Here is a 26,235-nt window from a genome sequence, read left to right on the forward strand (position 1 = left end):
GATCCAACCCTATAGAGCAGCATCTTTGTTGTGTATCCTATACGATGATGGGAGCAGTTGATTGGTATGCAGTGTGGTGGTAATGTAATGAATACCTTGCCTGCTACCTCTGATGGAACTTGTCTGTTTGTTTCTGTGTGCACATGTGTACAGTACAGTACTGGTGATGTATGTGCACAATGATGCCAGCCTTTGTATTTTCTTTTGGTGTGCGTGTGCGTGCGTGTGCGTGTGTGCGCTCACATTAGCATACCTTAGCATACTCTGTTCTGGCCTACTCAGCAGACCTGTCCTTCTGTCTGTCTTTGCCTTTATCAGTCAGTCACCATGGCCCCAGGGAAGTGCCCTCTGCCCACATGTCTGTGCCTGCCCACCATCTACCCTGCTAGCACTGCCAGGCCTATCACTCACCCCTCTCCTCCCTGGCAGAGCAGGCCGGGGCAGAGAGAAGGGGGGGGGGGGACAGTAGTGTTTTCCACAAGTACGTGGACAAGCCAGCCAAATAGAAACAGTAGCCAGCCACCCAGTAGCCAGCCCTCTGCCCCCCCTGAGTTAGACATTTTTTGCCTAAGGAGCTCTATTTTGGTGGCCTCTGGTACATTCCAATTTGCCTGGCTGCCCAAACTCCTTGCTACGCCCGCAGACGTTAGTTTCTTCTCCATAGTGAACCTGGATCTGAGTAGCTCCCCGACGATTGCTAGAACGCAAACACATTATAACCGTTCTGATTGGTCCCAGAAACCGATGGGCCAGATCCAGATCGCACTTGGGTAAAGCAGCTTTGTTACTCTGATTGGTTAGAAATGATCCCATCGCTGATGACTTTGTTTTGTACAACAGCGCGAGTTTTAGTTGCCAGGCAACATTCTAATGCCTTGATTCCATCTGAAATACACAGCAAAATTATTGAATACTTTATCAAGTATACCTCCCAGATATATATATATATATATATTTAATTGTGGTATTGTGTAGAAAGACATGACTTTACAATTTAAATGACTGAAAATATATTAATTCAGAGGATTGTTAGTTGTTTTGGATATTGTCTAAGCCTATGATCATTACTATTTACTAAGAGAACATTAAACTTTTTTAACTAGTCTTCTCTTGAGATGAAAGTGTTATTTACAGTTTTACTGCAATATATGAATTGCCACAATGATGTTTGTTCTTCAAATTATGTATTTTATTAAAACAGAAAAATTGTAACGGCTGTCGTGGTGAATGGATGACCAAAACGCAGACGGGATGTGAATGCTCATCTTTCTATTTAATTTGAATACAATGAACACAAAAACAAGAAACAATAGACCGACAGGAACAGTTAGCAGGCTAACATAAAGCAGTGCTAAAACAACAACCCACAAACCCCAGGTGAAAAACACACTCCTAATATATGACTCCCAACAGGAACAACGATATCCAGCTGTTCCTGATCAGGAGTCACAAGACTAACACAGAAACAAAACAACTAGAAACTAATACAACACACAACTTCTGCCACGTCCTGACCAAATACTAAACAACTACTCCCTCTGCTGGTCAGGACGTGACAAAAATGAAGTCAGTAGCCCACATTATCTTGAAAATTACAGGTTTCTATTTTTAAGGTTTTCACTCTCACAGTCACACTTTTTAATGGAAAAACAACAAAATTGGACATTATAAGTCCACAACAATGCTTAAACCACATCAGGAGACAATTTTTGAGGTCTGGGAAAAATCAGAGAAATGTAGATTTTGGGGTGTATTTTAAAAATTTTTCACCTTTATTTAACCAGGTAGGCCAGTTTAGAACAAGTTCTCATTTACAACTGCGACCTGGCCAAGATAAAGCAAAGCAGTGCGACAAAAACAACACAGAGTTACACATGGAATAAACAAACGTACAGTCAATAACACAATAGAAAAATCTGTATACTGTGTGTGCAAATGAAGTAAGGAGGTAAGGCAATAAATAGGCCAATAGTGGCGAAGTAATTACAATTTAACAATTTACACTGGAGTGATATGTGTGCAGATGAGGATGTGCAAGTAGAAATACTGGTGTGCAAAAGAGCAGAAAAACAAAAACAAATATGGGGATGAGGTAGGTAGTTGGTTGGATGGGCTATTTACAGATGGGCTGTGTACAGCTGCAGCGATCGGTAAGCTGCTCTGACAGCTGACGCTTAAAGTTAGTGAGGGGGATATAAGTCTCCAACTTCAGTGATTCAGTGATAGTTACCTTTTAATTCAAGTGTGTACCTAGCAAGAGGCTATTGTTTAGCAGTGTTTTTGTACGGCACATGTGATGGAAGAGTTTGCAAAACAAATAGACACTAGATTGATGAAAATAATCATGATATAATTCTGCCAGGTAAGCATATGCTACTTTGTAGTTAACATTTAATAGAAAAGGTTTTTGGGATAGCCTTTCGGTCTACCAGAATACTTTCTTTCATTAGCATCATTGCTAACAGCGCACCGCACACACACGGATAAGGGCATTCCTGTTGCCTCGTCAGAAAGTTGCAGGAAATACGAATCACTGATGAACGGCTCTCACACCGATGCTATTTGGTAGGCTACACTGACTGACGAGACGAGAGTCACTCACTTTAGTGTCACTGTCTGCCAAGCCCTGGCGACATCCTAGGAAATCCTTTGGTTTACTTGTCCCGATGCGATTACCTTGGACATGGCTCAGAGCTACAGCTGTCTGTCTGTTACGGTCTGTAGTTGGCTTTGTGACAAGGGGAGGCACTTTACCCCATTTACAAAGGGTTAGGTTGGACACTTGATGAAGCCTAGGCCTACATCTGTCAAATCAAAGAGGTCTACATTCATTAGGGCTTTATCTGTCTACTAGCCAACTACTCTATATGCAGGGTGGGAGTGGTGGGTTGGATGCCATCTTTCACCTGCTAAGTTAATGTTGTTAGTTACGTGTGCATTTAGCTCAGGGCAAGGCCATACTATCTCAAATATCCGTCCACTGTCTACATCAGCAACCCGCCAAATGTCCTGAGTGAGTGTACTCGACGAGAGCGCTATGTGGCACAGCCCACTCTCTTTCTCTGCCCATGTCTCTAATAGTGTGGAAGAGGTGAACAAAAGGGTTGTTGTCTATCAACAATGACAAGCCACCTGTGTCTGACAACTTGGATGGGCAATTTTTAAGGATGATAGCGGACTATATTGCCCTCCTATTTGCCATCTCTCCAATCTAAGCCTACAGGAAAGTATGTGCCCTCAGCCCTGGAGGGAAGCAGAAGTCACCCCGCTACCCAAGAATAGCAATGTACCGCTTTACTCGGTCAAACAGCCGACCAATTGTATTTGGGACAAACCATTCACTAAACCCTAAACCTCAACTAAATCGTGCAATTAATAATGTAGACGTTGAGCAAGTTGAAACTAAACTGCTTGGTGTAACCCTGGATTGTAAACTGTTATGATCAAAGCATATCGATGCAACGGTAGCCAAGATGGGGAGAGGTATGTCCGTAATAAAGCACTGCTCTACCTTCTTAACAACGCTATCAGCAAAACAACTACTGTCCAGTCATATGGTCAAGTGCCACAAAGAGGACATAGGCAAATTACAGTTGGCCCAGAACAAAGCAGCACAGCTAGCCCTTAAATGTACACAGAGAGCTAACATCAATTACATGCATGTCAATCTCTCAAAAGTAGAGGAGAGATTGGTTGCATCACTACTTGTCTTTTGTGAGAGGTATTGGCATGTTGAAAGCACCCAGCTCTCTGTTCAAACGACTAACACATAGCTCGGACACCCATGCATACCCCACAAGACATGCCACCGGGGGTCTCTTCACAGTCCCCAAGTCCAGAATAGACTCCGGGAAACGCATAGTACTGCACAGAGCCATGACTACATGGAACTCCAGTCCACATCAAGTAACTCATGCAAGCATTCAAATTAATAAAACTTCTAAAGCCGGGTGTGCACAACACGATTTTGTCTTTTGAGATCGGAGACAAAATTCTCATGTCGTTGCCTACTTGGGGCTCACGGCCGTCACCGACGCCCGTTTAATGTGAGCGGGTCAGAGACGTAATCTCAGGGCTACCGAACCCGTCTTTGAGTAGTCCCAGAGGTCCAGATATTTTCAAACATGTTTGACTTTATCGGCTCCAAATCTGCAATGCTCTCGTAGTGTGAGATGTGCACCGAACACGTTTTTTATAGAACGGTGATCAGCAAACGCCAATGAGAGCTCGCCAGAGAAGAAGCCAGTGAGGATGATGATGTTGTTTCGCATCACCCATGATGTGTAGACTCTCGAGCAGGAGCGATGGCCACTTGTATGCGTTTGTACTTGCCTTTAACCAAAGCCAAAGTGTCAAATCATTACAGCTCTGTATGGCAAGCATTAATATTTCACTGAAAAGTTTTATGAGTCTGCTTTGAGCCACAGCTCGTTCTGGCCACGTTAACAATCTAGTGACATCATCACTTCATTGTTTTTTTTGTGAGACAGCATGGCTTCGAGAATCCTCACGACCAAGTGAAGAATCTTGTAGTGTGTTGAACCCCGTCTGTGCCACATCGTTTACTGTGCGCACCACTACGTTGGCAAGACAAAAAAACTACAGGAAGACAGTCGTTTAATGTGAGTCTCAGCGATGTTAGGATTTTGAAAGTCGTGTAGTGTACACCCAGCATTATGGAACAACAAGGACTGTGAAGAGACACACACACATAGGCAGACACATGTGCATACTTACACTACAAGATTTCCCTCGACTAACCTGTACCCCCGCACTAGGTACCATGTACCCCCTGTATATAGCCTCGTTATTGTCATTTTATTGTGTTACTTTTATAAAAATGTTTACTTTAGTTTATTTAGTCAATATTTTCTTAACTCTATTTCTTGAACTGCATTGTTGGTTAAGGGCTTGTAAGTAAGCGTTTCACGATAAGGTTGTATTCGGCGCACGTGACAAATAAGATTTGATTGAATTTTGACACACACGCTAACACACGCACTCTACACACATACACTTGTGTGTTGTTGTATAGTGGTATTATATATTTAGTGGTCTAATGATGTTATGTGATGTACTGTTTTGTTTGTGCCTTAATGTGCCTTAATGTATTTGGGCTAATGGGGATCCATAATAAATATAAATCACATTTCCCTCCTCTCTCGCTGTCGTGTTGGTTGGACCTAGAGGAATATTGATGCTTGTGTTCCATCGAGGAGATTACTTTCGTTTTTTTTGTGTGGCGGTTGCCATCCAAACTGTCAATCCAGCTAATTTCATCATCACCCTGCCTTTGAGATATTACATGACCAGCTGATGCGTGTGTGTGTGTATGTGTGTATGTGCATGTGTGTGCACTTCTGCGTGTGTATGTGTGTGTGCTTGTGCATGTGTGTGTGTCTGTCATGGAGATTTGAATATTTTGTCTCGGGGGGGTTTGGGGAGGAGGTGAACATCCCCACTCAAGGATGTGGGGCAGCTCAGCCACACACACACACACACGCAGCGGCAGCCCTAATGCAATCAGTCTGCCAGAGCAGAGATGCTGAGAGCAATCCTTTCACGTTACAGAACTATGCGTGGGTGGCTGGTTGGCAGAACGTACCCCCTTTCTCTTCTCCCTTTCCTCTCTCCCCTCCCTGTTCCTCTCTCTCTCTCTCGCTCCGCCCCTCACCCCTTTGATAACATCTTCCCTTGTTTCAGATTGTTTGATAAGACTGTATTAATGGTGGTCTCCTATCCTGTTTTGTCTCTATGTTACAGTGTTGCCTGGCTTTGCCCCACCATCTCTCCCCCTCCATGAGTCTGGGTACTATTCCAACCCCCCCCCCCCCCCCCAGTCCCCTGATAAGATCTATACATCAGGCAGCCTGCAGAGCTCTCTAGCTGAGCTCTGAACAGCATCTGTAGGGAGGCAAATTGAGTTGAGGCCTCCCGGCCCTCAGAGAGTTAGCTAGAGATAGAGGGGAAGCAGATGCGTTACAGACGCACACTGTCAATGACATTAGTCCTGTGTTCTGAGCCTCTAATGGAATCAGGCAGTTTAGTCCTGAGAACTATGTTGTTGTTTATTCTAGACTCCCTAGAACACACAGTGCTGAGACTTACTCACACACTACAAATCTTGAAGCGTAGAGACACACACACACATATTTTTTCTCCCATGTACTATCCTCTCTTTAAACTCCATATCTCCATTAGCTCACTAATAATAATAATAATAGACACGAGAGAGAGAGGGTGAATGAGAGGGAGAGAGCGAGAGCGAGTGAAAGAGAGAGAGAGAGCTACTGCTCGTCTGACAGTGATGGAGACAGCCATCCTGAGTCAGAGTCAGAGAGAGGAATGGAGAGTGAGGTTGAGAAAGCCCGCCAGCCAGCAGACAGACTGTATCTATGCAGAAGTGCTCCTGTCACTAATGAAAAAGTAGGGTTCTGCCGGCTAAGTGTGCACTTTGAAACTGTCTGTGTTAATATTCCACTATCAAGCAGAGAGACCGGGAGGGAGCGAAACAGGCCGTGGGCTTGAAAGATACACCGCGGTCGGCAATGTGGAGCAGCAGATGGCTGCTGTACATGCTCCCTTCATCGATCTGTCTTTCAGTCTCTTTCTCTCCCTCTGTCTGTCTTTATGACAAGGTCCTTTTCTCCTTCAGTTATGTTCTCTCTCTCTCTCTCTCTCAGTGCTCTTTGTCTGTCTGTCTTTCAGCCAGGTTTCTGATGGTTCTGTTTTGGTACTTTGCGTAAGCACACATTATTTGTTATTGAGACAATAGCAGCTGTTGCTGTGAACATGTTGACCTGGGGTTACGACACACTTCACCCCGAGGCACACGTATCCTGTCGAGTTCAGAGCCTGTTAGAGCAAGCCCACTCTTGTGTGTTTATCTGTGTGTCTGTGTGTGTCTGTGTGTGTCTGTGTGTGTCTGTGTGTGTCTGTCTGTCTGTCTGTCTGTCTGTCTGTCTGTCTGTCTGTCTGTCTGTCTGTCTGTCTGTCTGTCTGTCTGTCTGTCTGTCTGTCTGTCTGTCTGTCTGTCTGTCTGTCTGTCTGTCTGTCTGTCTGTCTGTCTGTCTGCCTGCCTGCCTGCCTGCTTGCCTGCCTGCCTGCCTGCCTAGTGGCTATCTGATTCAAAACACTGACACACACACACACACACACACACACACACACACACACACACACACACACACACACACACACACACACACATACACAGACACACGCTGTTGGTTAGGTGTTAGTGTTCTGTTCTCACATAGAGAGCTCTCACACCCACCCACCCACCCAGTAGACACCACTGTGATCACGTTCGTCTCTATTTCATATCAACACAAACCTGATATTATAGCTACAGAAACGTTGTCCTCTCAGCAGAGAGTGGTTTCTCCGAATTGGCCCATGCTATTGTCACTCCCTTGAGAACTGCAGGTCCGTTTAACACTCAGGTCAAGGGGATTTCAAACTACCTTAACGATGGAAATAGCCTACCTCTAGATTGTGTGTTTACACTGAATACAGTGCAAGCTGTGAATACCAGTCATTGCCATTAAAACATAAACCATGGATCAGCTGAATGTTGTGCTGTGCTACCGCTGTAAGGAAGACGTTGCTATTTGCTTTGCTACTCAACAAATTCAGATGGTGACACAGTGCCACCTAGTGCAATTTTCAGGGTTTTACACACGCTTTCTCACTCGGAGTCAAGCAACACTGTGTACATGGGCTTTTATTTACATCCCAAATAACAAACAACTTTAACACTGTATATCTCCATGTGTCTAAATGATGAGTACACTGACATGTCCTTCTCTCTCTCTCTCTCTCTCTCTCTCTCTCTCTCTCTCTCTCTCTTGCAGAAGGAGCTCAGTCTTCCGAGGAGGGGGAGTTTGTAAGTACCCATAGCCATTCCATCTCTATTCTTGATTCACTTCTCCAGCCTTGCCAAGGGCAGAGGTGTCTTTCTCTCTGTCGGCCTGTAAACAGGAAAGCCTTGCACTGAACCGGGCTCTGTAGAATCCTGCAAGGACTCCATTGTGCGTCCTGTGACTGTGTAACACAGCCTTGAAGAGCAGTGGGAAGGAGAAAGTTAACTCTTTCCGTGAGACTTTCTGTGCTGAGGAGGATTTGAGGGTTCAGGGTTGGGCCAGATACTTGGGCCTGGTCTGCGAGCTCCTCCATCCAAACATGTTTTTTATTATTTTTGTATTATTAAGGGCTACATTGAAACCGACATTGGTTAGGCTCTCTAGATCTCTGTCGCTAAGATAAGAGAGGGAGAGAGAGGGATCTGCTGAAAGAAAGATGATTAGTCTAAAAGAAAATGTGATAGAGGGAAGTCTGGATAGAGAGAGGAGGGAAAAGGGGACTGCTGTAGCCAGTCCGTGCTCTCTCAGATCTACACTGGGCTCGAGGCTCTCTCTCTTTTTCTCTTTCATTTTCTCTTTTACGGTCATATCACAGACTGTCAAGCTCTGTCAAACCCTGGACAACCTCATGGCATTATGCAGACATGACGGCAGCACATGATACAGCATGTTATGGAGTGGGCGGGCGGGCGTGTTAATTCCACAGGGTATAATACACTTTCAGTCTTTTTGTCTCCATGGACACACAGCACATCCCATTGGGATTCAATTTATTTCCATATTCCCATTGTCAGAATCCTGTATCCCCATACATCACATGGTAAAGGCGTATCTCAACATGTCTATGAGAGAAGAGGTATCCAGTTTAGCGGTGTCCGTTAAAGTAAAAGCTTTGACGTTTGAAAGTTGACATAGCAAAAGATGCTTTTTGCAATTCCATCAAAGTTGTGAAATCCCACCTTGACCTCAAAATACAACTAACTGCCTTGTCAAGAAAGAGAACAGTACCAGTACGGTCTGAAGGGTAAAAGTGGAAGCTCATTGGGATGGGCAGAACAGGCCTGTTGCTCTACAGTCTCACCCGCTCTCTGTAACAGCTTAGTGTCCACAGTGGATGCTGCTGGCCTATATATAATTCTGTGCCAGCCAGTCACCGGCTCTGCTCTGAAAAGTAACCCAAAAACAAACACAACACAAAAGTTGTGTCTTTTTATCTCTTATTTCCCACAGTGTCTTCGAAGACAGGCCTGCCTTGTGAGAGTGTGTGCGCGCATGCGTTCACTTGACCGGTGAGCAGAGCAGAACAGAGCTAGGAGATTCCAGGCAGCTTTTGAGCCTCCCATGTGTATAAAGAATGGTCCACCACCCAAAGGACATTCAGCCAACTTGACACAACTGTGGGAAGCATTGTAGTTAACATGGGCCAGCATCCCTGTGGAACAATTTCGACACCTTGTGGAGTCCAGGCCCCTGCTACAGCAACAGTGATGGGAAATTTAAAATATATAGTTTTACTTCACTCATGTCCTCTTGCTCTCATGCTCGCTCACTCACTCACACACACACACACACACACACACACACACACACACACACACACACACACACACACACACACACACACACACACACTCTCTGACAGTCTCATATCCTGTAGACAGTGGTCATACGTCAGTCCACTAATCAGGCTGGATTAGTTTAGTGAAGCTCCAGCGCTACGCTAGCAATAACCATAGCCCCTACTGTAGCCTCTTTGATCCAGACCCATTGTCCCTGTCCCTGACCAGGCATGTGAACTGTGTTCAACCCCTGCGTAGGCAGGCTCCCTCACCATGGACACTTGTGTCCCTCTGATTCCCCGAACAGAGATTGGGGATAGGAGAGAACAGGGGGATGAGGGGTGGAGAGAGGAGGTGGGGGGCTAGCTCGCCAAAATAAGGTAGGGGCGACAGCTGCACCTCCCACAGGGTCTTGTGATATCATGAGAATGCTCTGTGCCTGCCTGCTGGGCGTGTTAGTGCTGTGTGTCAGTGTGTTCTGGAGCTCTCTCTCTCTGTCTGTACTCTACCGCTCAGACAACTCCAGTGTGTGTGAGAGTGACCGTAGCTCAGGCTGTATGCCCTCTCTCGCTCTCTCGCTCTCTCTCTCTCTCTCTCTCTCTCTCTCTCTCTCTTTTTCTCTCTGGCTGAAGAAGCAGTGACCAGGGTCAAGCTTTCACTTTGGACACTACTGTTCGACAGTCACAGAGTACAGTCAAATCTCCAGGACACTGCTATGAACCAGAGGACAAACTGACAAGCCATCCCCAGGATTGGGGCTCTTAGGTTGGGGATACTGCCTGCGGAGGAATTATGTGAGGCTATTCAAACCAATGCTGACCTATACTTGACCTCTGTGTGTGTGTGTGTGTGTGTGTGTGTGTGTGTGTGTGTGTGTGTGTGTGTGTGTGTGTGTGTGTGTGTGTGTGTGTGTGTGTGTGTGTGTGTGTGTGTGTGTGTGTGTGTGTGTGTGTGTGTGTTTAGAAGACAGGGTTGCTTGGAGAGTGTTTCTGAATGGTTTGATGTTATTATAGCTGGATCAGGGAGAGACAGATAGTGTGTGTGTTTGTTAGAGAGATGGATAGTGTCTATGTGCTAGTGTGTGTGTGACTCAGCAGCAGTGATAAGCTGTTATGAGCCCTGCTCTGTGTCAGTATAGAGCACTGAGAACACTGTAGCCTAGATACCTGACATACATTGGTTCGGAAAATATTCAGACCCCTTTACTTTTTCCACACGTTACAGTCTTATTCTAAAATTTATGAAATATTTTTTTCCTCATCAATCTACACACAATACCCCATAATGACAAAGCGAAAACAGATTACATTTAAAAAAAAATAAGTATTCCATAAGTATTCAGACCCTTTGCTTTGAGACTCAAAATTGAGCTCAGGTGCATCCTATTTACATTGATCATCCTTGAGATGTTTCTACAACTTGATTGGAGTCCACCTGTGGTAAATTCAATTGATTGGACATGGTTTGGAAAGGCACACACCTGTCTATATAAGTTCCCACAGTTGACAGTGCATGTCAGAGCAAAAACCAATCCATGAGGTTGAAGGAATTGTCTGTAGAGCTACGAGACAGGATTGTGTCAAGGCACAGATCTGGGGAAAGGTACCAAAACATTTCTGCAGTATTGAAGGACCCCAAGAGCACAGTGGCCTCCATCATTCTTAAAAGGAAGAAGTTTAGATCCACCAAGACTCTTCCTAGAGCTGGCCACCTGGCCAAACTGAGCTGTCGGGGTAGAAGGGCCTCGGTCAGGAAGGTGACCAAGAACCCAATGGTCACTCTGACAGAGCTCCAGAGTTTATCTGTTGAGGTGGGAGAAACTTCCAGAAGGACAACCATCTCTGCATCACTCCACCAATCAGGCCTTTATGGTAGAGTGGCCAGACGGAAGCCACTCCTCAGTAAAAGGCACATGACAGTCCTCTTGGAGTTTGCCAAAAGGTACCTAACGGACTCAGACCATGAGAAACAAGATTCTCTGGTCTGATGAAACCAAGATTGAACTCTTATGCCTGAATCCCAAGCGTCACCTCTGGAGGAAAGCTGGCACCATCCCTACGGTGATGCATGGTGGTGGCAGCATCATGCTGTGGGGATGTTTTCAGTGGCAGGGACTGGGAGATTAGTCAGGATCGAGGGAAAGAGGAATGGAGAAAGTACAGAGAGATCCTTGATGAAAACCTGCTCCAGAGCGTTCAGGACCTCAGACTGGGGTGAAGGTTCACCTTCCAACAGGACAACGCCAAGACAACGCAGGAGTTGCTTCGAGACTCTGAAGTCTCTGAATGTCCTTGAGTGGCTCAGCCAGAGCCATACTTGAACCCGATCTAACATCTCTGGAGAAACCTGGAAATAGCTGTGCAGCAACGCTCCCCATCCAATCTGACAGTGCTTGAGAGGATCTGCAGAGAAGAATGAGAGAAACTCCCCAAATACAGGTGTGCCAAGCTTGTGGGGTCATACTCAAGAAGACTCGAAGCTGTAATCGTGGCCAAAGGTGCTTCAACAAATTACTGAGTAATGGGTCTGAATACTTATGTAAATGTCATATTTCAGTTTTAGTTTTTTTGCTGAAATTTCTACAATTCAGTTTTTGCTGTGTCATTATGGGGTGTTGTGTGTAGATTGATGAGGGGGAAAAAACAATTGAATCCATTTTAGAACAAGGCTGTAACGAAATGAGGAAAAAGTCAAGGGGTCTGAATGCTTTCCGAATGCACTGTACCTGTCTGTGTACTGCACAGTCTGCACCCCACGGCCTCTTAAGATTGATCGCTTGATTTTGGATTGTGCTACACACACACAATTACTCACTCATACACACAAGTGTGCCTGCACACACACACACACACACACACACACACACACACACACACACACACACACACACACACACACACACACACACACACACACACACACACACACACACACACACAGTTACATATACTCCTTGTGTGTTATGAAGGACTGGTCAGTGAGGGCTGTGTCTGTTTTGTAGTGTTGTTTTGAGAGGAGGTGAGCGGTCAGCTCATTGGCCAGCATGGCTTTGATGGACAGGTGGCAGAGTCCACTGGAGCAACACTGACTTTCACCCTGAGCCCACCCCTTTGCTTTACCATTGCCATTGGAAACATGATGAAGAGGAGGAAGGAGAGGCCAGGAGCTCCCGACCTGCGCATGCAGTAAGACACACTCAAACACACACTGACCACAAAGGGTTAACTGACCCTACTGTATGTGTGTGAGTCTCTCCCCCTTTTCGTTGTGGAGCCGTAGCTCTGAGAGTAGAGTGATGGGCCCGGCAGTATCAGTTTACACCCCCTCCGACACATACAGTGCACACACACAGCCACGGAAACACAGATCAGCACTTAGGCAGAGCGGAAAAACTGGAGGAGAGGTGGAGGGAAAGTGAGGAGGAAAAGAAAGGCGGGAGGTTAGGAGGAGAGATTAGAGGAGAGGGAAATCCTTCATTCGCAGGGGGGAGGGGGGGTCACTGCCCAGTCATACACGCACACACAGTCACACACACACACAGCAGGCTGCTGCCAGGGTTATATTCTCACACATTCTGGTCACTCGCCAGGGGGTCCAGACCTGTTTAGACTAGTCCCATATGGCTCCTCTCTACCCAGCCTGCCAACAGCCCTGCCTTTCCAAGTGTTAACGCCCAGTCTGTACCAGCCTCAGAGCAGAAGGCTGAGGGATCCACTGCCTGAGTACACAGCCAAGCTTTTGCTTTCTTTATCAAAGCTTGTATGGATTGAAGTTAGGATAGTTACTAGTCGTACAATAGTTAGTGTTGGTGATGATTGTGAGGCGATTTTAAACCCCACTGTTGTTTATCAGACAGTACTCTCACCTTCCCGCTATTCTTCTCCTCCATTTCCTCCTTCCTCCCATCTGCCCGTCCGTGGTGAACTGTAGAATCTGGCCGGCCGCTCAGCACCGCTGCCATGGCAACAGCAGCCTCCTGCAGCACCTGCTCTCTCCCACCTCACTCCCTCCCTCCTTCCACACCTCCTCCTCCCAGCCCTCCCTCCTCCTCTACACCACCTCTGCCCACCCAGAGGGCCCACTGTCAGCCCCCGTCCACCAGGTGGGAAACCCCTTCCTCTGGAGGTAAGACTGGCTGGGTCTGTGTGTCGACTGGTGTTGGTATGGGTAGTACTGGCATGTGTTTATAACCCGGTCCCTTAACTCCGAGAGTAACAGTTCCCTTAAAGGACAACTCCGCCGCTTTTAACATTTGGTTTGTTATTATTAAGTATTTAGTGATATGTTACACAGTTTTAGTGTAATTGTATGATTTCATGTCTATTGACTGTTTAGTGATGAGCTAAACCGGAACTTGCTTCTCTTTCAAGTAGGATCCCAGAGATGACTAATACAAGAAATGATGGGCAGTCATTTTCAATGATCTATATAACTCCTTGCTATATGTTGTTCTGTTTGTCTTTGTCTAATAACATCTGTAAATATTTTAAACATATGCTCAAAACCTATAGAATTATATTTCTAGTCAGCTTGCTACAATAATTTGCTGTTGTTCAAGGCTCAAACTCCCATGATTCCATCACCCACCGAAGTTGCAGCTCCGGCAGCCATTGTGCCCTTTCCAAATAGCCTATATTTTCCTATTGAATTACTTGTAAACTCCATACTTTTTATTAGTTCCAATAGGCCTCTAGTGTTGTTCGATGGTTGCTTGGACAGTCGCTGATGCTGTATTTGTCTGTTATTATTGAAAACACTTTATTTCAGATTTTGAAGGTTTATATACTTGGCTAGCTAGCATTACTAACTTTAGCACCAAAGGTACAGGCTGAGAGACTAGGATTCCATAATGATTTACCTGTAAATGTCATAATAAATGTTGTGTTCTTCTAACAGCCTACATGTTGTTTGGACTGTTGTTTAAGACAGTCACCAAGATGAAACGTAGTTGTTATTGTTGAAACAATATTATTTTAGATGTAGCAGTTGGGCTAGCTAGCATGTTAACTAGATACAGTAACTCTGTGTTATGGTTTGCGTTGGTAGTTAGCATCTAAATTTGAATTATTTTTAAGTGTATTGCAGTTGATTGGTGACAAGGACATGAACATATACTCAGCACGACATTCATGCAAGCATTATAATATATTTACAAGCCAAAAGTAATGTGAAATGCACTCATAACGTATGACATAAGCAATATATTTAGACTAAGCTTCGTCTGGGCTTGATAGCCAGCACGGGGAGATGAAATGCACCCTGGGAATCATAGTATGCTGTAGACTTGGGCAATACAGAAGCTTCAAAATGACAAAAACAAAGAATCGTGCAGTATGACTAACAAAAACAATAAAACATCAAAATGTGTATCAATTCTTAAGGAGTGCATAATAATTGGTTAGAAAGTGGCAGAATTGTCCTTTAAGGCATGTGTGTACATGTGTCTGTTGAGGAGTGTGAGAGGGAGACAGAGAGAGAGTGTACTAATACCAAACAAGAAACTATCTAATAGCACTCTAATGTTAAAGGCCCGCTCATAAAAGGCATCACATTCTGTGTGTTTAGACCTTGAGTATGTGTGTTCAGACTAGGTACAGTAAGCATGTGTGTGTTTGTAAAGCAGACTCAGGTGCAGTAGTGACTATGTAGAGACTTGTAGGGATTGTGTAGCGAATGTGTAGTTTATGCACTACTCAAGATACTCAAGTAGAGTTTTGTTGTAGTGTTCAGTAGGAAAACAGTACTGTTTCAGTAGTAAGTAGAGCATTTTACTACTTGATGTTGGAAGTAAATAAATAGTCAAAACACTACAGCTTAGCTGCACAGGCTTGTCTATAGCAGTGGTTCCCAAACTTTTTAATGTCCCGTACCCCTTCAAACATTCAACCTCCAGCGCCGTACCCCCTCTAGCACCAGGGTCAGCACACTCTCAAATGTTGTTTTTTGCCATCATTGTAAGCCTGCCACACACACACACACACACACACACACACACACACACACACACACACACACACACACACACACACACACACACACACACACACACACACACACACACACACACACACACAACGATACATTTATTAAACATAAGAATGAGTGTGAGTTTTTGTCACAACCCGGCTCGTGGGAAGTGACAAGGAGCTCTTATAGGACCAGGGGACATATAATAATCTAATAATAATCAATCATTTTGCTCTTTATTTAGCCATCTTACATGTAAAACTTTATTTGTTCATCCAAAATTGTGAATAACTCACCACAGGTTAATGAGAAGGGTGTGCTTGAAAGGATGCACATAACTCTGCAATGTCGGGTTGTATTGGAGAGAGTCTCAGTCTTAAATAATTTTCCACACACAGTCTGTGCCTGTATTTAGTTTTCATGCTAGTGAGGGCCGAGAATCCAGTCTCACATAGGTACGTGGTTGCAAAGGGCATCAGTGTCTTAACAGCACGATTTGCCAATACAGAACCGCTTGTTGAAATTTCGATGAGGCTCTCTTGTTCAGATATCGGTAAGTGGACTGGAGGCAGGGCATGAAAGGAATAACGAATCCAGTTGTTTGTGCCATCCATTTCGGGAAAGTACCTGCGTAATTGTGCACCCAGCTCACTCAGGGGCTTCACTATATCACATTTGACATAGTCCGTAAGCTTGAGTTCATTTGCACACAAAAAATCATACAATGATGGAAAGACCTGTGTGTTGTCCTTGTTAATGCAGACAGAGAAGAGCTCCAACTTCTTAATCATAGCCTGAATTTTTTCCGCACATTGAATATAGTTGCGGAGAGTCGCTGTAATCCAAGATTTCGATCATTCAGGTGAGGAAAAACATCACCCAGATAGGCCAGTCGTGTGAAAAACTCGCCATCATGCAAGCGGTCAGACAAGTGAAAATGATGGTCAGTAAAAAAACGTTAAGTTCGTCTCTCAATTTAAAAAAAAACGTGTCAATACTTTGCCCCTTGATAACCAGCGCACTTCTGTATGTTGTAAAAGCGTTACATGGTCGCTGCCCATATCATTGCATAGTGCAGAAAATACACGAGAGTTCAGGGGCCTTGCTTTAACAAAGTTAACCATTTTCACTGTAGAGTCCAAAATGTCTTTCAAGCTATCAGGCATCCCCTTGGCAGCAAGAGCCTCTCGGTGGATGCTGCATTGTACCCAAGTGGCATCGGGAGCAATTGCTTGCACGCTCGTTACCACTCCACTATGTTTCCCTGTCATGGCTTTTGCGCCATCAGTACAGTCCAAAATATCCTCTCCTGTTGTCCAGGTTTCCAGTGGTTTGCAGAAGAGGATGTCTTCCTTAATGGACCCCCCCATAAACGTAACATATACCAGGAGCTGTGCTAGGCCTGTTACGTCTGTTGACTCATCCAGCTGTAACGCATAGAATTCACTGGCTTGTATGTGTAACCAATGTGAAATGGCTAGTTAGTTAGCGGTGGTGCGCGCTAATAGCGTTTCAATCAGTGACGTCACTCGCTCTGAGACCTGAAGTGGTTGTTCCCCTTGCTTTGCAAGGGCCGTGGCTTTCGTGGCGTGATGGGTAATGATGCTTCGTGGGTGTCAGTTGTTGATGTGTGCAAGGGTCCCTGGTTCAAGCCCAGGTTGGGGCGAAGAGAGGGATGGAACCTACACTGTTACATATGTGAAGCAGTAATTGTTGAAACAAAACATGCCAATTTGAAAGATAAGCCGAAGGAAGTTTTTTGAGCAAGAATTAAGACGACTTTCGAGTAGTAAGACATGTATAAAAGCAACATATACCATTAATAAGAAGGGGCTAGAAGCGTATGGTGAGCTACCGAGTGGCTAAGACAGGCAAGCCCCATACTATTGTGGAGGACATAGGTCCAACATCCCTGTCTGTTGTCCGGTGCTTTCCCGGGTAAGGTGGCAGTAGCTCTTCGGCTGCATTAGATTCACAACTGTCAGTGTCCTTGCTAGCTGGGCTAACAACAAATGTAGAATTTCTGATGCTACCATTGGATGTGCTCGTGGAAGCAGAACAACTTGTGTCGTCGACAGGTGCAGGTCTAGTACTGCTGGTAGTAGCAGTACTACCAGTAGAGCTGGTATGTGTCTCTATGGACACAAATCAAATCAAATGTATTAATAAAGCCCTTCTTACATCAGCTGATATCTCAAAGTGCTGTACAGAAACCCAGCCTAAAACCCTAAACAGCATGCAATGCAAGTGTAGAAGCACGGTGGCTAGGAAAAACTCCCTGGGAAGGCCAGAACATAGGAAGAAACCTAGAGAGGAACCAGGCTATGAGGGGTGGCCAGTCCTCTTCTGGCTGTGCCGCAGGCCTTCATTTTTTTTTAACCATTTATCCTTTTTCGAGCAAACGGAAGGAGCAGCAGCTACGTTTGGCTCCATACAGACCGTTAGTGGAATTCCGGCGAGAGAGTAACGGTTAATGTGATTGGATGTTAACTATTTGACTAGGCTACCTGTATTTGACATTGTGTTGTTATTTCACTGAACACTAGATGGTTTAACTTTATTTTTGGCAGTGAAACGAGTCTACTCAGGCAACAATATGTTGCCTTGTATTTGTCATACCCCCGACGGCATTGGGGTATGCCCAGTTTGGGAATACCTGTTTGGGAATACCACGTACCCCAGTTTGGGAATACCTGGTCTATAGCAATCAGGTAGAGATTTTTACTACTTGATGTAGGTTGTAAATAAGTATCACAACTCTATAGCCAGACAAAACAGGAAGTAGATGGCTGTAGGACAATCCTGAATGTAGTCATCTTCCGTCCTTTGTCATCCTGTCTGTCATAGCTATTATGTTGACACCATCTGTAAGTTTAACTTTCCTATATGTTTTATGAATACTTTCATGTCATTGTTTAGCGTTTTTTTATAACTTTTTAACACAAACGATTGCTTGCCAAAACAGTCTTAGCTGTTATCCATTGTCATAGAGATTGTTGTCAATGTTGGGGCGGCCGGTAGCCTAGTGGTTAGAGTGTTGGGCCAGTAACTGAAAGTATACTTATCGAATCCCTGAGCTGACAAGGTAAAAATCTGTCGTTCTGCCCCTGAACAAGGCAGTTAACCCACTGTTCCCCGGTAGGCATGGATGAGTCCTTGCATCTATGGATCAGTCCTTGCATCTATAGCTCTGTCTATTAATCTGAGAGTGGTTACATTTCTCCAGGCCCATCCCTCAGCTTTTTACCAAAACAGAGGCGGGGCGACCATTTTGTTATTGTTTCATCTGTGGATTTGGCCTTTAAACAGCTGCATATTATCAAGATAAAGTGTCACCAACAAAAAGGTAAACAATAGGCCTATAGCAAATGCAGCATATGGCATTAATTTTTCACATGTAAATATCACTTTTCAATAGTGCTCAAATTATGCCATTCCATAAGTGCAGCATTTATTTTTCAACTCGAATCAATGAGCCCAATCAGTCCTCCATGACAACAAAATCATAAACAACAGAGTAGGGCTGGCTAATAAGTCCTTAGTTTTGGGGTCATGCTCAGGTAAAATAATTAATCTAATCTATTCTTCCATATTTCCAAGTCCTATTCTTGAAGATAAAGGTGTATAACATTTATTGGAATGACTGGAATTCTAATAGACTTTGGTTTTTAATGTAAAGATATAATTTAATCGTATTATTATATGTAGTAGAAAGTGATGGGTTAGAAGAAGCCTACATAACCAACCCATAAAGTAAAATTTAACATCCATATATGGCCAGCTGTGTAAACTTTAACATTGATTTATCCTGCAATAGATGTCGTTCAATTGGTAACATACAGTTTTGTCTTTTTCGAATGTCTCTTCAGGGGGAAAGTAATCTAAAAGTAATGGAATGTAATCAGATTATGTTACGGAGTTTGGGTAATCCAAAAGTTACAATACTGATTACAATTTTGGACAGGTATCTAGTAATTGTAACGGATTACATTTAGAAAGTAACCTACCCAACCCTGCTAATAAGTATGTGTGTTTGTATGCAAATGTACAATATATTCATATTGGTATACTTACCCATTCTACTTACCTCTTAACCTGTTGCCAAGGAGGCTCTCAACAATAGAAGACTAGAGGCCATTGTTTATGAGATTAACATTGTTTATCAAATGTTTTTTTTGTGTTGTCTTATGTGACCTCTGTTAGCAGATGATTGGTAACGGCTTATAATTGGTTGTCTCTTCTGCTTGTCTTTATTTTCTGAAAGGTTATGTGGTGGAGAAATGTGGCTGCAACAAAAAAGAGGATCTGAAGATAGTTAAGTCAAAGCTGAATGAAGACAAGGCCTCAAAGGGATTAAGAAAAAAGTGTAAATATTGAATAGGTATTTAATAATAAAAAAAATTATGTTTGTATGAGCGTATCATTTCTTCTTTGATGATACAGCTACAGTTAGAACATTTAGGAAATAAAATGTGCACTAGTCCACTGGTGACACAGTAGTAAAACAACAAGATGTCAATAGTGATTTTGAGTAGGCTAACAGAAGTGAATGTTTTCAATAGTAATTCAAAAGGGTTTATGTAGAAAAAGGAGCAGGGGCAATTCACTTGTGATCAGTAGTGACACAACACTACACACACAGATGGCATGGCACTAGTAATTCAATAGGGATTGAGTAGACACACAGCAGTGATGTGTAGGCATTGTGTTGTAATTCAATAGTGAACATGTAGGAACTGTGTAGGTTTTAAGTTGTAGATACCCACTGCTGCTACTGTTTATTATCTATCCTGTTGCCTAGTCACTTTATCCATACCTATATGTACATATAGGTGGCAGGTAGCCTAGTGGTTAGAGCTTTGGACTAGTAACCGAAAGGTTGCTAGATCAAATCCCCGAGCTGACAAGGTAAAAATCTGTTTTTCTGCCCCTGAACAAGGCAGTTAACCCAGTGTTCCTAGGCTGTCATTGTAAATAAGAATTTGTTCTTAACTGACTTGCCTAGTTAAATAAAAGTAAAATAAAAAAATATCTACCTCAATTACCTTGTACCCCTGCACATTGACTCAGTACTGGTACTCGTGCATATGGCCAAGTTCTCATTCGTTACTCATTGTGTATTTAGTTCTCTTTTTATAATTTTTTCTATTATTTCTCATTTTTTTCACTCTGCATTGTTGGGAAAGGCCGGTAAGCATTTTAATGTTAGTCTACACCTGTTGTTTACGAAGCATGTGAAAAATAACATTTCATATGATTCGATACGGCCTACCTGTATGCAGTGGAGGTTGCAGGATCGGATGGAAAGCATGATCTGTCTGTAACCTTTTTCGTCCTCACAAATATCGGAATTCATTTGCTAGAATGTTACATCTTCACCCCATAAGCATTGATGTTACAGCTATCTTTAGGCATACTTTGGAAAGTATTCAAACCCCTTGACTTCTTCCACATTTTGTTACGTGACAGCCTTATTCTAAAATGTATTAAATTGTTTTTTTGTCCTCATCAATCTACACGCAATACCCCATAATGACAAAGCAAAACAGGTTTTAAGAAATGTTTTGCTAATTTATAAAAAAAATTATAATAAATGAAATATAACATTCACATAAGTATTCAGACCCTTTACTCAGTACTTTGTTGAAGCACCTGTGGCAACAATTACAGCTTCAAGTCTTCTTGGGTATGAAGCTACAAGCTTGGCACACCTGTATTTTGGGAGTTTCTCCCATTCTTCTCTACAGATGCTCTCAAACTGTCAGTTTGGATGGGGAGCGTTTCTGCACAGCTATTTTCAGGACTCTCCAGAGATGTTAGATCCGGTTCAAGTCCGGGCTCTTGCTTGGCCACTCACTTACATTCAGAGACTCCTGCATTGTCTTGGCTGTGTGCTTAGGATCATTGTCCTGTTGGAAGGTGAACCTTCGCCCCAGTCTGAGGTCCTGATCGCGCTGGAGCAGATTTTCGTCAAGGATCTCTCTGTACGTTGCTCCGTTCATCTTTCCCTCGATCCTCACAAGTCTCCCAGTCCCTGCCGCAGAAAAACATCCACACTGCATGATGCTGCCACCACCATGCTTTACCGTAGGGATGGTGCCAGGTTTCCTCCAGACGTGACTCTTGGTTTCATCAGACCCTTAGGTGCCTTTTGGCAAACTCCAAGCGGGCTGTGATGTGCTTTTTACTGAAGAGTGGCTTCTGTCTGGCCGCTCTACCATAAAGGCTTGATTGGTGGAGTGCTGCTGAGATGGTTGTCCATTTGGAAGGTTCTCCCATCTCCACAGAGGAACTCTGGAGCTCTGTTAGAGTGACCATTGGGTTCTTGGTCACCTCCCTGACCAAGACCCTCTTCCCCCGATTGCTCAGTTTGGCCGGGTGTCCAGCTCTAGGAAGAGTCTTGGTGGTTCCAAACTTCTTCCATTTAAGAATGATGGAGGCAACTGTTTTCTTGGGGACCTCCAATGCTGCAAAGATATTTTGGTACCTTTCCCCAGATCTGTGCCTTGACCCAATCCTATCTCGGAGCTCTACGGACAATTCCTTCGACCTCATGGCTTGGTTTTTGCTCTGACATGTACTGTCAACTGTGGGACCTTATATAGACAGGTGTGTGCATTTCCAAATCATGTCCAATGAATTGAATTTACCACAGGTGGACTCCAATCAAGTTGCCGAAACATTTCAAGGATGATCAATGGAAACAGGATGCAGCTGAGCTCAACTTTAAGTCTTATAGCCAAGGTTTTGAATACTTATGTAAATACGGTATTTATGTTTTTTATGTTTAATAAATTTGCAAACATTTCTAAGAACCTGTTTTCGCTTAGTCATTGTGGGCTATTGTGTGTAGATTGCTGAGATGTTTCATTTTTTAAATCCATTTTAGAATACGGCTGTAACGTAACAAAATGTGGCAAAAATCAAGGGGTCTGAGTACTTTCCAAAAGCACTGCATTGCCAGTACCACCACTGAGGTATATAATTAAAACCCACCCAAACTAGGGCTACCTGAAAAATGAAAATGATCAATGAAGTCAACAGGTAGCCTATTGTTGTGACAAAGATGCGTCCGTAGCAGATTACTAAAAGGTACTTTATATGGATAATATTAAAGTAGGTAGGGTACCCTGTTTTTGCCAGGCAAACCAGAGAAAATTAAACAAGCGCTTTCTGGTCACTAATCTGGATATGTGCGCCCACCTTTGTGCGCCAATGCTGATGACTGGTCAACAATCAAGACACACAAGTTTTTGGTTCAGAAGCATAGATAAGATGTTTTTAAATCGAGAATTTGCTGCAATGCCATAGGCCTATGTTTGTGACGAGATTGAATAAGCAAAGATATAAATATAAAATACAAATGGTAGGCTACAAATATGTATGACAACACAGTACCAGTTAAAAGTTTGGACACACCACATTCAAGGGTTTTTCTTTATTTTTACTATTTTCTACATTGTAGAATAATAGTGAAGACATCAAAACTATGAAATAACATATGAAATTAGTTCTACAAAAATAGAACTGTTTGGCCATAATGACCATCGTTATGTTTGGAGAAAAAAGGGGGAGGCTTGCAAGCTGAAGAACAAAATCCCAACCGTGAAGCACGGGTGTGGCAGCATCATTTTGTGGGGATGCTTTGCTGCAGGAGGGACTGGTGCACTTCACAAAATAGATGGCATCGTGAGGCAGGAAAAGTATGTGGATATATTGAAGCAATATCTCAAGGCATCAGTCAGGAAGTTAAAGCTTGGTCGCAAATGGGTCTTCCAAATGGACAATGACCCCAAGCATTGTCCAAGCATTGTCCATTTTGCAGTTGTTGCAAAATGGTTTAAGGACAACAAAGTCAGGGTATTGGAGTGGCCATCACAAAGCCCTGACATGAATCCTATAGAACATTTGTGGGCAGAACTGAAAAAGCGTGTGTGTGCAAGGAGGCCTACAAACTTGACTCACCAGCTCTGTCAGGAGGAATGGGCCAAAATTCATCCAACTTATTGTTGGCTACCCGAAACATTTGACCCAAGTTAAACAATTTCAAGGCAATGCTACCAAATACTAATTGAGTGTATGTACATTTCTGACCCACTGGAATGTGATGAAAGAAATAAAAGCTGAAATAAATCCATCTGTCTACTATTATTCTGACATTTCACATTCTTAAAATAAATTGGTGATCTTAACTGACCTAAGACAGGGAATTTTTACTAGGATTAAATGTCAGGAATTGTGAAAAACTGAGTTTACATGTATTTGGCTAAGGTGTATGTAAACTTCTGACTTCAACTGTAATAGCACTCACAGCTTTCCAATAAAACAAAATCTGAGACATTTATGATCTGTTTACATATATTTTAGAGGCTATTTATACTGTAAATGTGTTTAACTGTATTTATAATTATATCACAATATTGAAAGTTGACTATAATTCTATTACACAGTTTCTGATACATAACATGGCTTATATCTATTTTTCTGCATAAGTAAAAGCAGGAAATGCATCCCCTAAGCCTCTACTGCCATTTATTCCAATTAGACTGGTTTTATATTTCTCCCTGACCAAGATGGCTGCCATTTGTTTTGCCCATTTCTGTAACTTTAAATGCTTGACATTCCCCTCTTGTAATTTAATAGGATCTCTATGATATTAACCTTGTATCCCATAGCAACATTGCAAGTAGCGGTCTGGGCCTAACTAGACCACCAACTGCCCTTCTGCAGTACAGGCCGCCGATCCAGGACCCATTTACAAAAAAGTTTAAGTACCTTCCTCGACCCTTGCCCCTGGAAATGATGTATGTTCTAAAAATCACACTGTCGACGCTCACCCTTGACGAGTGAGGGCATCAAAGATGCTGGGTTTAAAGAGAGGGTGAGGCGTGTTTCCCAATGAATCCAAAGAAATATGGACAGCAGAAGCTGTTGGGTACCGAGAGAATCAGGACACATGGATGATCACATATCCATTGCTCCTACTTTATTATAGAGGCTGCTTCACTGCTCGCAGACAGGCTGCTGTGATGGGGTCAAATTGGTTGCGGTTTGCTGGCATGATCTGCTATCTGTCCGTCATTCTTATGGACTTATATGTGATTCACCACCTGGATTCGGGCTTATGTAGCAACATTTGAATTTCTGTTTTTACATAGTTAAAAGTAGAGACTCAGAGCTACAAAATGCTATATCATACACTGCCTTTGAGGAAACAATGGGAAAGTAATTATGTTTTGAAAGTTGATCAACTTGTAAACTCACTTTTGAGAAAACCGTCTTTCAATGTTTTGGTGCTGATATTGTAGAGCCCTATTTTGTCTACACCCATTCAGCATTGTTCACACCCTCTTAAGCCCTAGCCCCACCCATCTCTTTAAGGGTTGATCCAACCGTTCTGTTACTAACTTACCAGCTACTTCCTGACATCTAAGAGAGAGAGAACAGTTCACTGAACATTACTCGCCCTATCGCTCTATCTGTGGTTTCGCATTCAGAGCGCACTTATGTGTATAACGACCCAGCCAGCTAACGTTAGCTAGCTAACAGTACAATTGAAATGAAACCACTTCCTGTCAAATTTAGATGTGTAATATCTGAAAATCTTACCAGTATGGTCTCCTGTCTGATGCCATGCATAGTTGCCCTTAGTTTGACGATGTAATCAAGACTGGTGTTTTCTCCATCTCCTACAGTGGGGGAAAAAAAGTATTTGATCCCCTGCTGATTTTGTACATTTGCCCACTGACAAAGAAAGGATCAGTCTATAATTTTAAAGGTAGGTTTCTTGAACAGTGAGAGACAGAATAACAACAAAAATATCCAGAAAAAAGCATGTCAGAAATGTTATAAATTGATTTGCATGTTAATGAGGGAAATAAGGCTTTCCACTAGATGATGGAACATTGCTGCGGGGACTTGCTTTCATTCAGCCATAAGAGCATTAGTAAGGTCGGGCACTGATGTTGGGCAATTAGGCCTTGCTCGCAGTCGGCGTTCCAATTCATCCCAAAGATGTTCGATGGAGGTCAGGGCTCTGTGCAGGCCAGTCAAGTTCTTCCCCAAACTATTGCCACAAAGTTGGAAGCACAGAATCGTCTAGAATGTCATTGTATGCTGTGGGGCGTAACCCGAACAATGAAAAACAGGCCCAGACCATTATTCCTACTCCACCAATCTTTACAGTTGGCACTATGCATTCGGGCAGGTAGCTTTCTCCTGGCATCCGCCAAACCTAGATTAGTCTGTTGGACTGCCAGATGGTGAAGCGGGATTTATCACTCCAGAGAATGCATTTCCACTGCTCCAGAGTCCAATGGCGGCGAGCTTTACACCACTCTAGCCGACGCTTGGCATTGCACATGGTGATCTTAGGCTTGAGTGTGTCTCCTCGGCCATGGAAACCCATTTCATGAAGCTCCCGACAAACAGTTATTGTGCTGACGTTCTTCCAGAGGCAAGTTGGCACTCGATAGTGAGTGTTGCAACCGAGGACAGACAATTTTTACGTGCTTCAGCACTCGGCGGTCCTGTTATGTGAGATTGTGTGGCCTACCACTTTGCGACTGAGCTGTTGTTGCTCCTAGACGTGCCACTTCACAATTAACAGCACTTACAGTTGACCGGGGCAAGGCAGAAATTTGACGAACTGACTTGTTGGAAAGGTGCCATCCTATAACGGTGCCAAGTTGAAAGTTACTGAGCTCTTCAGTAAGGCCATTCTACTGCCAAGATTTGTCTATGGTGCTTCTACACCTGCATTACTTGCTGTTTGGGGTTTTAGGCTGGGTTTCTGTACAGCACTCTGAGATATCAGCTGATGTAAGAAGGGCTATATAAATACA

At 43.5% G+C, this 26,235-nt stretch overlaps 1 protein-coding gene and 1 long non-coding RNA gene across 2 annotated transcripts in view; both read left to right on the forward strand.

Moving 5' to 3' along the window:
* The window catches only part of LOC106584010 (microtubule-associated serine/threonine-protein kinase 2), a 160,722-nt gene that overhangs the window by 27,525 nt on the left and 106,962 nt on the right, over positions 1–26,235 (forward strand). Inside the window, exon 2 of the mRNA XM_045706497.2 lies at positions 7,857–7,888. Coding sequence (XP_045562453.2) covers positions 7,857–7,888 — 32 coding nt within the window. The remainder of the gene's footprint in view (positions 1–7,856; positions 7,889–26,235) is intronic.
* LOC145862977 (uncharacterized) lies at positions 9,885–23,528 on the forward strand. The gene is made up of 4 exons (XR_014382282.1): positions 9,885–10,218; positions 12,426–12,609; positions 13,355–13,549; positions 19,656–23,528. It is a non-coding gene; the product is annotated as an uncharacterized LOC145862977 (long non-coding RNA).

This window comes from Salmo salar, chromosome 23 (assembly GCF_965601325.2).
Source record: "Salmo salar chromosome 23, fSalSal1, whole genome shotgun sequence".
Taxonomy (NCBI): domain Eukaryota; kingdom Metazoa; phylum Chordata; class Actinopteri; order Salmoniformes; family Salmonidae; genus Salmo; species Salmo salar.